This window comes from Gasterosteus aculeatus, chromosome 15, assembly GCF_964276395.1.
Source record: "Gasterosteus aculeatus chromosome 15, fGasAcu3.hap1.1, whole genome shotgun sequence".
Lineage (NCBI taxonomy): Eukaryota > Metazoa > Chordata > Actinopteri > Perciformes > Gasterosteidae > Gasterosteus > Gasterosteus aculeatus.
In genome coordinates, this window is record NC_135703.1 from 1665700 (window position 1) to 1681277 (window position 15578).

General features: G+C 47.5%; 1 protein-coding gene across 5 annotated transcripts; it reads right to left on the bottom strand.

Annotated features, from left to right (window-relative positions):
• Positions 1-929: 929 nt before the first annotated feature.
• On the bottom strand, positions 930-12942 carry exoc3l4 (exocyst complex component 3-like 4). 5 transcript variants are annotated; one of them, XR_013452746.1, is made up of 15 exons: positions 12799-12942; positions 12089-12266; positions 10690-10920; positions 9497-10115; positions 8621-8738; positions 8379-8504; positions 7897-7997; positions 6684-6782; positions 4081-4204; positions 3814-3937; positions 3454-3576; positions 2938-3090; positions 2330-2451; positions 1534-1763; positions 930-1192 (listed from the first exon to the last, which is right to left on the bottom strand). XR_013452746.1 is itself a non-coding variant. In XM_040200167.2 (14 exons), exons 2-13 carry the CDS (start codon positions 12252-12254, stop codon positions 1565-1567), a joined length of 2181 nt encoding a protein of 726 aa, XP_040056101.2. In that variant the 5' UTR covers positions 12255-12266; positions 12799-12942; the 3' UTR covers positions 930-1192; positions 1534-1564. The 5 variants fall into 5 exon arrangements, 3 of the variants coding, with proteins under 3 accessions (XP_040056101.2, XP_077945398.1, XP_040056100.2); XR_005714289.2 differs by having other exon boundaries at positions 930-1763; XM_040200167.2 differs by lacking the exon at positions 4081-4204.
• Positions 12943-15578: the final 2636 nt, after the last annotated feature.

Here is a 15578-nt window from a genome sequence, read left to right on the forward strand (position 1 = left end):
AGAGATTCAGACATTAGGGATGTTAACATGACAACTGTGACTAAGTATGTAACTTCTAAGTTTCCAGCGAGCAATTTATCCGTTGAAACAACGTTTAAAAGACGTCTTTGGCCCGACGATGAAAAGAGGTTGCAAATTGGTTCAAAAGTGAAAGTTGTTTCAACGTCTATTCATAGACGTTGAAAAGACGTTTGCGTTTAGACCACATTTCAACCAGCGAGCATTTCAACGTTGAAAAGACGTTTAAAAGATGTTTATGGCCGGACGTTGAAAAGACGTTGCAAATTGGTTTAAAAGTGAAAGTGGTTTCAACGTCTATTCGTAGACGTTGAAAAGACATTTTCAACGTGATTTATAATATCGGTGGTAAACTTACAAATGTGGACGTAGTTTCTTTTTAAACTTCCAAAATAGTGATATAGCACAAAAGAGAATAAGAAATATTACCGTGTAAAAAATCACGTTGAAACAACTTTCACTTTTAAACCATTTTGCAACGTCTTTTCAACGTCTTTTCAACGTTGGGCCATAGACGTCTTTTAAACGTCTTTTCAACCAAAAAATGCTCACTGGGTTGTTTCATACATTTTATTAAAAAAGAGAACTAATTAGTTTGACACATTTTGATTCCCTTTGGCGGCCGTCACACTGATCCGATGCAGAAGCATTTCCTATTTTGGGATTTGGTTCCTTAAACTGGTCACAAAAAGAAGAAAACCGGATTTGAAGCCTCCTGAGAGCCAAACGCTTCACAACAATCATCAGGAAAACAGAATCAGGATCAAATAAATGAATGAAATGTGCAAAGAAGATCACACAGGATCATCTGGGATCTGCTGAAACATATTTCACTAGAAAAACCCTCACGTTTAGCTGCTTTGAGGTTAATGTACCGTTCACTGGGTAAATGCTCACGCAACACACAAGAGTTTAGTACACTTTTTATTAGGAGATCTTACACTGAGATTCAGGTCCAACACAGATTCCAGAGAAGGAGCATTCCACAGCAGAAACCTGCTTTTCATTTATTCCATCAGAGCTTCACGGCGCATTCAAGTTTCGCAACATTTCACTGGTCGGACTCTAATCAGGATCCGTCTGGGAAAAGTTTTCTTTCTGCCCCAAAAACAACGCTGCGTTTTCTGTCACGCCTCCCTCCCATTGCGCAGCGCGCTGCGTCCCTGCGCGGCCTCTACGTTTTAGAAGTGGAAACATATCGTTAGCCATCGTTTTTGAGGAGACCAAAGACCAAATCAATGAGTCAGTTCGCCTCCTGATTCCTCTCAACGTGTTAAAATATACAGCAATACACATCTTTTCCTCATTATCAAAATCGGCAGATCTCAAGCCTCATACTTGAAATATTTGTCTTTTAAACAAACATTCTGGACCTCCTTCCGGTGAGAGCGGACGGAGCCTCTCGTCGCTGAGAGAACCAGCTGACCTTCAGGGGTCGACGGTAAACCGCTAACTGAATCACAACCGTGTGAGAAACGAACCGCTTGTCTGCCAAAAACAAAAGTGTGGAACCACCTTTTAAAAAAAGGCCCCCGGCCGCAGGTCTTCAGCCGAGGCAGGAGAAGGGCACGTTGGAGAGGCAGCCCGCCTGGACGGCGACCGGCATGTTGGAGAAAAAGGCGTGGCTCCTCTCGCCCGCGGCGCCCGTCTTCTCCTGCAGCTGGGCGTGGCGCTGGAGGATCAGCTGGTGCTCGCGGCCTCGCCGCAGGCCTCGGAAGTTCAGCACGGCCACCAGGTGCTTCTGGCTGCAGGGGGAGAAGAGGAGGAAGCACAGGCCGGTAGTTCAGTTTCAGACGCCTGAGAAACATGCAGAACCCGCCGCGACTTCCGGGTTCTCCAGTTGTTTCTCTTGAGGAACTTTAAGAACTCGATCGTACTTCAAGTATCTTCAACCTCAGGATAGAACACAGCACGTATTTAATGTAAACTGTTGGGGTCAAAGGTCACGGGTCTGATCTCTTATCGTCCAACCAGAAACCTGATGCTCCCTCTGAAGTGGGTAAAACCCTGCAGATGTTGAGTCGGTGCTTCCTTTTCTCTGTATCTGTAAGTGAATATTGATTGTTGGTCTCTTCTTCTGGTTCCTCGATGTCGGCGTCTCTAAACTAGGAGGCGGATTCCTGCAGAGCTTCAGTCCGTGAGGAGAAGCGCCGACATACTCCCACAGTCTGAAAGAGGGGAAGCCTCGGGATGTTGTTGAATGTCTTCACGGTTGAGATGACCTTTCCACATGTTAGGTTCCTCTTTAGCAGACCTGGAATGAAACGTTTCAGACGAGTCCGGAGCGGCTGGGGGGGGGGGCGGAGCTCACCTGAAGTCGGGGTAGTGCTCCACGAGCGGCTGCAGGTGGTCCTTTATGTCGGCCGCGTTCTTCTGCGCGACGACGTCGCTCAGGTCGTCTCCGGCGTCGTAGAGCCACTCGTGGGTCGACTTCTGGCGCGGACGCACAAACAGAACGCGCACACATACGGGTTCAAAACCGTTTTTGATTGTTTGCTGATGTTGTAAATGAACTGGAAACAGTGTCGTGAGATTCAGCAGAGACCATAAATCATAAGAACTATCATGGCGCTGAAGCAAAACCTCGTCAAACCTCAAAGGAACGTTTACTATTCATGAAAGTGAACTCAGCGGCCTCTGGAGAAGCTTTTCTCATGTCTCATACTGCACACCTCATTGAGTTGCATCATGGGAAATGTAGGGAATCCAGTAAAAGTTGAATCAATGGCAATTAATGGAAGTAAAATACTAGATCAATGAAATACTACATTTAGTGAAGAAGCACTAAACATTTTACATGAGTAAAAGTAACAATGGTGAAAATATTCTGTCCGACAGAAATATGTTTAGCTAAACGTACTAAAAGAAAGTAAAGTGAGTCAATGGTGAGCTGGTCAGTGAATAATCAGTGTTTATTACCATGCATTGAAAGTGCTCACTGACGCGTTCCCACTGCGAGCGAATCTTGCTCGCCGCCTTCTCGTGTTTCCGGTTCTTGCACGAGTAGTTGCTCTTCATCAGCTGGCCCACGTATTCCCTCGACACGTGCAGGTGCAGCCGGCTCGCAAACTCCTGCCGCCGGGACACACACACACACAGGATGGATCATGTGACCCCCCCTCACACTCATTCATTACTATCCGGGGTTTCCAGGGTTTCCTTTCAGACAGCATCCGGCCCAGAACCATTTAATCCACTGGAACTTCCGAAAGCGATGAAAGCGTAAACAGGGACTTTCTCTCCCGACCTGCGAGGAAGCTCAAATAGAAACGCTTTCCTGTGTCCTTCCTTTATCAACGATGTCCCATCAGGACCGATGCCAGTAAAACCCTCATTAACTGGTGGGGGGCTTTATCTCAGGAAAAGGAAGCGGTTGGTAAATGCTGGAAATCCCCCCCTCCTCCTCCTCCTCTTCCTCCTCTTCCTCCTCCTCACCTGAGCATGAGGAGGCCTCATCAGAGCGCAGTGCTGCGACAGAAGCTCCGCCCGGCGGTGGAGACGCTGGAAGTCGTCGTCGTTGGTGAGCCACTTCCTGGTCATCATCCTCCTCAGGTACGGCTGCAGGACGGGTTCAGAGGGACCATTTCAATCAGCCGTCCTGAACTACGTTGTTTGCTTCCGTTCAGAACAGAACATCTGATCAGAAACCCGGAAAACACTAAATGACACGGTGGGATTTCTAAAAGTTGTGTAACTAGGAACCCTGGATGAGAATGAACTCTTTATACTTTCTATATCAATACTGTTTCGTTCCCTCTGATGTGTCGTTATTTCATCCCGTCACGCCGTCATTACCTCCACCTCCTCTTTGAACTGCTCCTCCAGCGCCTGCAGCAGCCGGGCCGTCAGCCCCGTCGCCTCCGCTCCGAAGGCGTCCACCTCCTGCGGACACGCGTCCCGGTACCTCCCCATGTGCTGCCTGCGGGCCACAAACAGCACCGCCGGCTGGGTCACCTCGACGACGACGACACACTTTGTATACTTTGCTTTCGGAAAAGAGTACTTGAATTGAATAGTTCAATACTAGAAAACAGAATGAACATCAATCACTTCATCAATCACCTCGTGACCCAACGGGTTTATCAGCTGACCCTTCGGATTCCCGCCATAATAATTAGTCAACGCTTTCACTCCCTCTTCAGAATTTTCCCTCCAGACATCCCTCCCTTCCTGTTTCCTCCTCCACCTTAAAACAAGTGCAGCGTTGTCATGATATGATAACAATCATCACCGGCGTGACGTATTTAGAATACAAATTCGGAGTAACTGTATTCCGTTAGTTACATTTTAAATAGACGGTACTCAGAATACAGTTACATTGTTGAAATCAATGGCTTACACGACGGTACGAGAGTTCATTCACTCTCTAAATAAATGAAGGCAACTTGATGCATTTCCCTGAAGCGCGGCCATGAAAACTAACGAAAACCCTCATTGTTTGATCGGTAGCTGCTAACGGAGTCCGAATGGGAGCAGAACAGAGCCGGGGGCAGGAACAAAGCATTGATAACGGCAGCGCAACTGCCTCCTTTCAGCGTCCAAAACCTCCACCTCCAACCCGAAGAAGCATCTTAAAGTAACATTAAGTTTATTTTTTTAATTAGCCAAAGGTAGTCGCCTGCTGCAGCTTTACTGGTCACCGTGAGATGCGTGTAACATGTTATAACGTTGTCTTGTGCTAAACCCGTGTCTTAAGTGTCTGTATTTGACCCTGACGTGCAAAGAGCAGGATGGTACGAAACCTTTAATTGGCAGCTGTCCTGAGAAGGGAGGCCGGTCAACTCCGTCTCATAGACGCGTTTCTACTTTTTGTCTATTAATTATAATTTCCACCTTCCACTGAGGATGAACTTGCTTCTTGTGTGTGTATAAAAACTCAGCGTTTTTACTGCTCGCTGACGCCATTTACGCTGAAAATACGTGCTTGTGTATTCGACCTCCTGCTTGCAAGCAACAGTTAGAGCCAGATATCTCTGCGGAGAATCGCTCATGTATACTTGTTATAAATGTTAACTTTTTGGCTTTAATTGATCCTTCTCATCGATGCTATTGTATAGTTGTATCAGCCAGATGTGCGACTTTACTTTCTCCTACGTGCTGATTTACGAGCCCCGGAGCCGCTGAAAGACTCAGATTAGGCCCGTTTGACATGCTAGCTGACGTCAGCCAAGATGAGCTCGCGTTCGCTTAAACGGCGCTTAGATTTTTTTAACACAAACACAAAAATGTGTTAGACTTGGGCCGAGCACATCCAGCCAGTTGGAACAGAAGAACACGAGAGAATAAGCCTGCTAGGCAGGATGTGATGCCCACGTTCCTTTACAAAATGCAATTCAATGTGGGAGTAATCCAAGTATTCAGAATACAATACTCAGATTAGTTAATGTAGCGGAATACGTTACAGATTACATTGTTCTCCTCATTCAGGTCATACCTCATTTGTACCTGAATTTCACACAGTTTCTCATCCAGACTGAAGCCTTTTTTTCTCTTTCAGGCGCTTTTCTATGGACTCATTTACTTGGCGGATGTCCGCGTGACTGAGCCCCCTTTGCATGGAGGTTGTAAAGAACCACAGCGGCAGAACAGGAAGAAAACTGCACCCACACAGCACCAGCGTTTCTCACTCGCAGGCCCGATTCCCCAAAGTCACGTGACCGGGGCCTCTGGAGAGAATGCCTCCGCTCTCTCTGCGGCGGGCCGTTGGCACGCAGGCCGGGAATCTCCCCCCGGCCTCCGGCTTTCTTTTTGTGATGACTCATCCAAACAAAAGAGCCGCGCCAGGGTTGTTGGTTTTTTTTCCAGTCACGCGGAACGTTGTCATTGGAATGAACCAGCAGTGTCACAGTTTAGCTCCACCTCCCCCCATATTCAGGTCATTCTGTACACCTGCTGGGCACGTGCGCCTCGTCGACCCGATCACGCTCGCCTGTCTACCCGTCTCACTCCCTTGAGTATTCAAACCCCAGTCACGCACTCACCGGCTGCCAGAAGGTTCTTCAGCCTCCGTGCCGGACTCTCCAGCGTTTCTTCCCAGACGGATCTCTTGTTGCCGTCCCGCCTGCCCCTGTTTACCCCGCTGGCCCGACCCGGTGACCCGACCGGCCCTTCTGCCCCGCAGCTTTAATTAAAGGTCAAAGAGCCCCGGGGTCGTGTGTCGTGCATTTGGGTCAAAACACGAACATGCAGAACGACATAGAGAACAATAGATAGAACCTCACAGGAGGGTTTTCCTGGGCGAAACCTTGAAGCACAGATGGTTCTAGGTGGAACCCTCTAAATAAGTTCCAGGAACCTTTTGTAAACGCGTGATATTCACTTCTGGGATGGAGAGGAAAATAAATGCTCATGTAAAGCTCCATTCAAACATGATTAGTATTTTTCCACTAATGTGCAGTATTTTTTCCTTAATTCTTAGTGCTCTTCATGCACGAGACATTTCACCACCGATGTACTAATTAAACACCGATAAATGTATTCAAACATATTCGTACCATCTGGAGCTTTTATTTTGAAGGACCTGGCCTACTTTCTGGAGACAGATTAGTGTGTTCTCAAATTTCACTCCTCCTATATTTTAAGCTCTGCTTCTGTTGGACTTCTCTACCGGCTCGTGGTCTTGTGGGGACACGCGGGTTTGTCCCCGCAGAAGTCACGTGACTTACTGTAAAGCAGCGAAGCAGTTGATGTAGGTTATCTGATACTCGGTCCAGAGGCGCGCCGGCCTGAGCGCGTCGCAGCGACGCCTGAACTCCGCCTCCAGCCTGAGGAGAGACAGGAACACGTCCGTGGGGTCATGGAGGCTCAGGGGGGAGGAGAGGGTGCGCTGGGGACCGCAGGGCCGTTGGTTTGAGCCCCGGCTGCCCCGTGTCCCCGAGCAAGGCACCCAACCACTAATTGCTCCGCGGGGCCAAAATATAATGTAAGTCGCTTTGGATAAAAGCGTCAGCTAAATGACCTGTAATGTAAAATACCACATCCTATACGTGCAGTATTTCACTTATATCAATACTTTTAAAAATGTTGTACTTTGAGTTCTTCAGCTGGATTTAAGTACTTTTGTGGATTTAGATTATTAATTCAAAAATAAAGATCCACCAATCAATCAATGGTGTGTTATTGTGGATTAAACTACGCAGCAGTAGATCATTTAAATGAACATTAAATTGATAATAATATATATGATTGTCAGACATGTTGAGTACTTTTTGGAAGTGAAGTATATTTTGATGCTATTACGTTTGTACTTTTACTGTGTGTATTTACCTGTAGTTCTACACTGTGGTATTAGCTAGTTTTACTTGAATTAAGTACGGCAGAAAACATTCCTTTCACTGCTTTGTCATAGTTTTTCTGTTCACTTTTTTTGCTGCTGCAGAGATAAAACTGAAGTAAGATTAATGAGAGTTTGTGAGATAAAGGACAATGCACACATTATTAATAATCAACCTTATCACAGAGGGGTTTGGTTTAAAACAACATTGGTCACAAACCAATCAGAGGAAATATTCCGACATTTCGACAGCGTTGTTATTGCACAAGACGGGACAAAGGAGTTTTCAGCCGGTTCTCTTATTGGTGGTTCCCCTCAGTCTTCACCTTCCTCTTTTAAATGATTTATACACATGCGGTATTTTCCCTCCCTGACACCACTTGACCTTTGATCCCACTCATATCGCAAATATTTATACCGCTAAACTTCTATCCCACAACTCAACTTGATGCTCAAATCTTCTAAGTTTAAAACCTGCTTTGTGTTTCACAAAAGCTGGTTAACGGCTGTGAGCAGCAGTTCACGTGTTGCTTCATCTTGAGGGACACTGTTACACGTTGATGTTAAATGCAGAATCGATGACCTTCAGGTATTTGTACACAAACCTCTTGGGGAAGTCCTTCAGCTCCTGGAGGCAGGACGAGATCACTCTCTGCTGCAGCTGGTCGTCGATCAGTCGACAGTTTGAAACGATTCCCTCCACTTTCTGCAGAGAGGAAACACGGTTGGTCATTCACACGTTAACAGTGAGCGCGAAGGGAAGCTGTCTGCTTCCCCCACGTGGTCACATCGCGACACTGCACCTGGAAAAACCAGAATCAGACTAATTACACCAATTATGTTTGTCTTTCAGCAACAAAACCATAAGAATAATAATTATTCATTATTTATTCATATGGTGGGAATTTAAGTAACATTTTCTTAATTTTCTTTCAGCATGAGAAGATATCCTCTTATATCCTCGCTTATTCATACGCTTCAGGCCCCCTCGTGGTACTTTTATTATAAAATATTCATTTTCTACTCCACTATTTTACATGCCGTGGGACATCTGTCATCTTCGTCATCTACGTAATGGGAATCCCACCGTCCAGATGTCCATGGGCATCGGATGGCTGAGGAGGTCGTCCTCCTTCTCCGGAGGCTTCCCGTCCTTCCAGAAGTCCTCGTCTTCCATCGTGATGATCCTCACAAATGAGGCCTTCAGGTCCTCCTGCAGCAACAAGCAGAGACAGAAGAAAGGTGGAGGCTTCTTCTCATCCTCTGAGGACCCTAACTCATCATCATCTCTCCAACGTGGCCACGCGCGAGGCCCGCGGTGCTGCCGACCTTCACGGCGCAGCAGAACTTGTCCCTCAGCCGCGGCAGGAAGTCGTCCTCCAGCTTCAGCTGGGCGGTGTGGTCCCTCATGTCCGGCTGCAGGGACGGACTTCCCATGATCCTCTCGCTGTGCGGGGTGAAACGAGACACTTTTAACCACGCTGGCGCGCCACCCGGAGCGCAGACGTGTCGCTTCACGCCGGGAGGAAACCGGGTTCAAATAAAAAAATACTTTCAAATACTCATTGAGTTTTATGCTTCCAAGCACATGGAGAATACTGCATCGTTCTTGTATATTGTGTGTGTGTGTGTGTGTGTGTGTGTGTGTGACACACTGAATGAAGAAGCCCTTTTTGAAGGTGCTACTTTACATAATCTGAGAGACACGCGACCTGATTTCATGTTTTCCTTTTTGGCCTCGAGAGAGAGTGTTGTGCTTTTTTTTCCCCCATCAGTTTATTTTCGGCCTCTCAAATGTTGTTTCAAGCCTGTTTTCCTTTCCTTGGGGGGGGGGGGGGTGGTCCCTCTACTGCTGTCGCTAAACATCTCCACTGTTCAAATGTGCTTTTCCGAAGACTTCAACATTTCCTCTGAATCTGTGCAGAGCGAGTGGGAGGTTCCTCTGACGGATGACACGCGTGTTTTCTCCCTGGTACGACACGTCTGTCAAAGGGCCCACTGCACATTTCGTGTGTATTTGGGTTTTGTTTCATCGAATGAAGCACTTAGTGAATTGGATGACACCTGGAGGCACCATCGTCCACGCGTGACGCACATAAGGTGAGCTATCAAATTAGGCTTTGGTTACTCAAAACAGCAGATTATTCATTGTGCCTGACAAAGACCTCGTAGGTGACAGGACCTTCTGCATCGACCTTCCCTGACCTCTGGTAGCGGTTGATGATCCAGTCCAGCAGAGCGTGCAGGTCCTTCAGCTCCGTCGCCCGCTGCTCCAGCTTCCCCACGTGCTGCCCCACGACTCGGCCGTAGCTGCCGACGTAGGCGCCGAAGACCTGGAAGCTGGGCGGGTACGAGCGCCGCAGCTCCGCCCTCACCTGCTGCAGGTCCTCCGTCACGGCCTTCCCCAGCAGCCCCAGGTGAACGGCCAGCCAGGAGGCGTTTTGCTCCGTGCGCTCCAGCTGGACGCCCGCCACCTTTGCCCGCACCCCATCGTCCACCGCCTCCCTCCACGCCTCCATCCAGCTGCCCGCCAGCCCGCCGGGCTCCTCCGCCCTCCTCTCCTCCTCCTGGATGATGCGAGCCACGGCGACCAGCAGCCCCTTGTTCCTGGAGGGAAGGGAGTTGGAGTCGCGCACGATGGCGTTGACCTTGTTCCTCAGCTCGCCGTAGAGGAGGTTGAGGTCTTTCTCCTTCTTGGCCAGCTCCATGGGGGAGTCCTCGCTGCAGCGCTCCTGCTCCTGCTGGAACTCCCGCCGCAGGGCCAGCAGGTTCAGGTGAGCCTCCTCCAGCACCTCCATCTCAATCAGCTTATTGATCTGCATCACTGGGGACACGGTAGAGCTTGAAGGTTCACGTGGAGATACACGGAGGACACACGCTGTCACAGTTTATTCGTCCTGTTAAACATGTTCTCAACTCATCGATGGACATAAGGGAAACATCGTGAAATTAAAGCGTCTTGCAGGCCGGATGTGGACAGTGAACGCGTGTGTCTGCAGACACGCTAAACCCGTGTGTTTACACTGGGAATAAGAGCGCCGGCTGCTCCTGTAGCCAAAACAGAGACGGAGACCCAAAGCTGTTTGGGAACTTGAAGACGAAAGGTCACGATTCATAACTTGAAGCCACGAATGTCTTCAGACAGCTCATTTATTCATGTGGAGACGTGCAAATTAAAGTTACTAATATAATTTAATTTTTCAACAAAACATTCGTTTGACCAAATATTTTTCGTCTTTTATTCAAAGACATTTTAATTCAAATATTTTGACTTTTTTTAATATGACATCTTTCAACCCAATATTCTTTATTTTTTCTAATATTTTTCCTATAATGAATATACATATATACTATGCAGTCCCCCCCTCCCATATTAAGACCTGATGAAGAGAACGTACCTGACAGCGGGGTGTGAGGTATCTCCGGCAGCGTGTACGACTCCTCCATCTCCTCATACGCCTCCTCTTCCTCCTGCTCCTCCTCCTCCTCCATCTTGTCGACGGCTGGGCCTTTGGAGACCACCGCCTCCTGCCGCAAGCCTTTATCCTTCTTCGATCCCAACTTCAGGCTCCGCCGTATGGACGCCCCCCTTCTCATGAGCGAGTCCCCGAACCCGACCACGTTGGGATCTGAGCGGGAGGGAAAGACGCGGTTTACGAGCCCAGACGTGATTGGCTGCTGGGAACCTCGTGCTCAAAGCCAATCAGTCACATTTAATAGATAATAACCGTGCATTCACTATTTTACCTTTAAGCTGATTATTATTTAAAAGAGTCACGTTAAATCTGCTAAATGGGAGAAATTATATTTTTCTTAAATCATCTATTCGTCAAGTTTTATTTCCACAATAAATGACTCCAGTAATGTTTTTTGTGGACAGTTTTCTGTTCTATTTCTTTTATTTTATTTTTTACCTGAATTTAAGCCCACTATAGGATCTTTGTACCACTGTATCAGTGGATTACGTGTAATCCTCACTAGACAGAACATGTGCTGTTTGTCCATCACACATTAATGTCATTTTGTCCCTAATGCAGATGTTCAGTTTATTCAGCTGTTATTTCTACTTTGTGAGTCAAATTCCGTTTTTGTAGTTTGACCCTGATGTGTGAGCGACAATTGACCTTTTTTTACAGACGCTTGTATTTATAAAAGCAGGACATCGCCAAGGGATTTGTGAACGCTAAAGTGATCCAGGGGTTTAATGTTTATGTTTGACCCTGGAGCAGCATTTAAAATAATCCTTTAAAAAAATGTATTTTCCAGAGATACATTTTATTTTTAGTGTCTTAAAATAGATGATTATTCAATAAGTGGACTTTTTTGGCTGACGTCCTTAAAGCACAACAATCTTTCACGTGGACGAGCGTGAAAAAGGCAGCAGGTGACACCAGAAGCAAGAGGACGGCCGATGTGTCCTCCTCCTCTCTCCTGCTGAAAAAAGTTCCCCCGGTGCTCCTCAGAGGAGACGTGACCTTCGACGTTCACTTTCTGGAGGAATGCAAAGATTAAGTCTCGGTGAAAGGTGCGTTTGGCTCGGCTCCAGTGCTTCTGCTGCCCCGAAGAACCAAACATCCCTCTGCTATCGAAAAGCATCCGAATGAAACCGCCCGTGGGAGACCAGCAGGGACACGTTTTTCAGGTCCTGCTTTGCGGTTACTTCATTTTTCGAAGCAACGAGTCCCCGCTCGCTTCCAGGCGGAAGTCAGGTAAGTCACCTGACAGGTGAGCGCGTTTCCTCTCCTGACCTTCAGAGGCCCGCAGCGGCGCCTCACGTCACGCGTCGGCGGTACTCACCGGGTGACGGCGGGGAAGACGGCGACCCCACGTCCTGGCCGGCGGCGACCTTCGCCCCCTTGCCGCCGGAGGCCCGCCGCATGCTGTCCCTGAACACCCGCAGCATGGCCTGCGGGACGCCGCCGCCGTCGCCCTGGTCGGCGTTCCTGTCCGTCTTCTGAGACATCTCATCGTCCACCTGCGGGGAGAAGCAGGTGGTGGTGAATGTGGCCCCCGTGGTTTCCGTGAGGAGGGGCCGGTTCTGTTTACCGACAACAGCCGGTTCGACTGAACGCAGTGTGACGCAATGCGTCGTGACACAAACACACCTCGTGTTGTGTAAAGCCCCTTAAACACTGTTTGTAACGAAAGTTGAAAATGAAAGTACTTTTTACTTTCCTACTTCTTCCACCACGGCTGCAATTTATCTAAAAGTGTTTGTAAGATCATTTCAAGTAAGACGTGAACTATTATCATTTATTTTACAGAATAATAATCGGATTCAAACTAAATGTCTAGTGAATCAAAAGCAATGACACGACATTAACTTTTTCATTATCATTATCCCATCAGTTCAGGATTAACACGTTAAAAAGAGCTGATAACAAACAGTATAAACGGGAAGCGCCGTCGTCGCTTCATCTGTATGTAAAATGTACACAGACAGAGAGACAGAGACAGAGAGAGACAGACAGAGAGACAGAGACAAAGAGAGAAAACGCTCCTCTTACCTGCGTAGCTCAGGTGAAAAAGAGCTCACCTGCACTGCTTTCGCTTTCTCTTCCTCTTGGCTCGTGACGCCGGTTTGGGGACAAGAGAATCTGTTCACACAAGCAGTGTGAAGCCGTGCAGAGATCTCCTGGCTGCCCTCAGTAACTGGCTGGACCAGTTAATGATTACACAGAACCGGGGAGGGAGTGTCGGTCCAAAAGGATCTTTACGACCTGTTCGATTTTAAACGTAAACCTCGCTGAGAAAAAAAAGGCCTGAGTTAATAAGTGTAGTGAGCAAAGCTGCGGTGAAAGAAGTACTCGATCTATTATTAGATTGTGGGCGGTGAAAGTTGACCCGGTCCATCTCAACGGCCCCGACATGATGACCGGGAAGAAAAAGGAAGATTCCGACTCGCAAATTACCTTTCAGCCTTTTGGCCTCAAATTTTGTAAAACAAAATCACCAGAGAAGTTTAGAGCCGGTGCTAACGCGGCTAACGCGGCTAACGTGGCTCACAGAAGGCCTAAAACATGACGGTGGCCCCAGTTGGACATTGTGTTTTTTTTGTGAGGGAGCACAGGCCAGAAGGGTTTAGGTGGTTTAATCGTTTACAGCTTTGTCTTGTACTTCGTAAGCTCACTTCCTTACTTGCCATCTTTTCATGCAAGAAACTGCTTTCCACCGGTGCAACGTACGTGTTGGTAACAAGGTTGCAACGCACACAGCAATAAAAACACTGAACAATGAGCCAATAAATGGGATGGTGGTGCTGATAACAGCCGGGTGAACCGTGTCACTGAGACAAGCCCCCCACCCCCCCCCCCCCCCCCGCCATGAAACCTGGTCCCCTGCAGCCGCTGTGGACACGGAGCCACGTTCCCCTGGGAGGGTTTCAGAGACAGGAATTAGCTTTTATTCTTTTATTCATACAAACGCTCTCCGCTGTTGGCGACGAGTCCCAGCCGACCTTCGTCGGGTCAAAGGGCGCCAAAGCAACGCCGAGATGACGCCCGTGGTGAATGCCGCGTGCGCCCACTGGAGGGAGACGTGTGACATTTGGTTTCCGGTGAAAAAAGGATTCTCGTGTGTTTTGTTGTGTTTTGTTGCAGCAGGTCGGGAGATGAAAACAAGCACGTGGAGGGAAACGCTGACATTTGCAGTCAGCTGCTGTTTAAAATCGGGTCAGACGTCCGCCGCAGCCTCGCGGTCCTGAAAAGATCAGCGTTGAACATTTCCGGTACAGATAAATGGCATCGTGACCAACGGCTCCATCCTGTGTGTTACTGAGCTGCTATCTACAGTGAACCGATGCAATATTGTTTTGTGAAACGTGTCTCAATTTTAAGAGTGACTTCACAATCCGTCAGGCTTCTACGGCAATAATAAATTACTGGCCTGTATTGTGTTGAAACACATTCATTCTGGCTTTAATCTACATATATTTGTAAATAAATGAAACAATTGGCTAAAAGAAACCACGTACAGTTTGAAATGAGTCCTGATCTGACATCCAAACTAAATGAACCTTAAGCCTTCCGATCGAACCCCCTCCTTCGACAAATGCCAGTTCTGGATGTGCATTCTTTCTAATTCCATATCTTCACAGTCGCATACACATATATCGTACACATATCTGAGGTTGGATGACAAACGGCCCCTCATAGTGGTCCCAGATGAAACTCGACGGGAACATAAATACGAGCAACGAATTACATGCAAATTCATCAAACAGCTGTACAGACATTTCAGCCAAAAGCATGAATGTTCAGAATCACATCTGGAGAACAAATCCAGATCGCGTCTGAACCGCCGTGTCTCTTTTGAGCGGTGGGTCGATGGGAGCAGAGGTTTCCGCTGCAGCCGATCCGCCACACAAAGGAGCTTCGACCACAGGCTGCACATTAGTGTTGCATAATGGAAGGAAATGTGTGGCGTGTGAGCGGCGCGTGAGCCCAGATGTCCATGAGCTTAGATGTTGAATGTTCAATTATACCGCAGGGATACAAACCCTTTTTGTCCCGACTGAAGGACTGCAATTGAGATTATTTGATGTGACACATTGTGTGTTGTGTTGTTTGGAGAAAAAAGAGCAAATGACCTCCCTGTTATCTGCTCTGGTTCCTTTTCTTTTTGCTTTTTTCCAAAAAGCTGTTATTTGCAAATAGTAAAATTTTGTAGCTAAATGTGCTGCAAAGGTTGAAATTAGAAATACGTGTTGCTAAATGTACCAAAAATGAATTAAAACACTACCATACGTTTTCTAAGGAATGTTGTGTTCATTTATTCTTAAAGAGAATTCTTTGAAAAATATTTATTTTTTTACCTGTCACATCTAGCAGCTAGCTAGCTAGCCACTTAGCTGTTTTAAGCTAACAATGCACCGGCTAAATGAGCGAGGTCATTGTTCCCAAGTGTAACATGTTAAAATGTGCTTTGTTGTGCCCAACACCGTCACAGCGAACAGAAAAATATTTGTTTGAATTTTCCTGAAATATCTCTAGCGAGAAGAAGAAGATCGATGTTTCTCGTTGTTTCTCGGTGTTTCTCGTTGTAATGAACAGACATTAATATCTCTATGCAGATGCAACTCCAACACGGGAATATTACAGATGGAAATGAGATCCGTGTCGGGCGCACGCGACCCACACGCGACCCACACGCCGCGGCTTGTTTTCCACCCGCCAATCAAACAGCGACACACCGACAGGAAGTCAGCCGACGCGCGGCCATTGTCAGTGACGGCGCCTCGTCTCTGCATCGCTGCATCGAGGCCGCGGGACAATAGGAGCGAACAAAG

Bases quoted from the DNA above. Each gene is read 5' to 3' on its own strand.
- exoc3l4 (XM_040200167.2), bottom strand. From the start codon at position 12,254: ATGTCTCAGAAGACGGACAGGAACGCCGACCAGGGCGACGGCGGCGGC. The intron at 10,921-12,088 runs GTGAGTACCGCC...CCTCCCGCTCAG, and splicing joins GTCTTCCCCGCCGTCACCCG to ATCCCAACGTGGTCGGGTTC. The intron at 8,739-9,496 runs GTCAGGGAAGGT...CACCCCGCACAG, and splicing joins ATCATCAACCGCTACCAGAG to CGAGAGGATCATGGGAAGTC.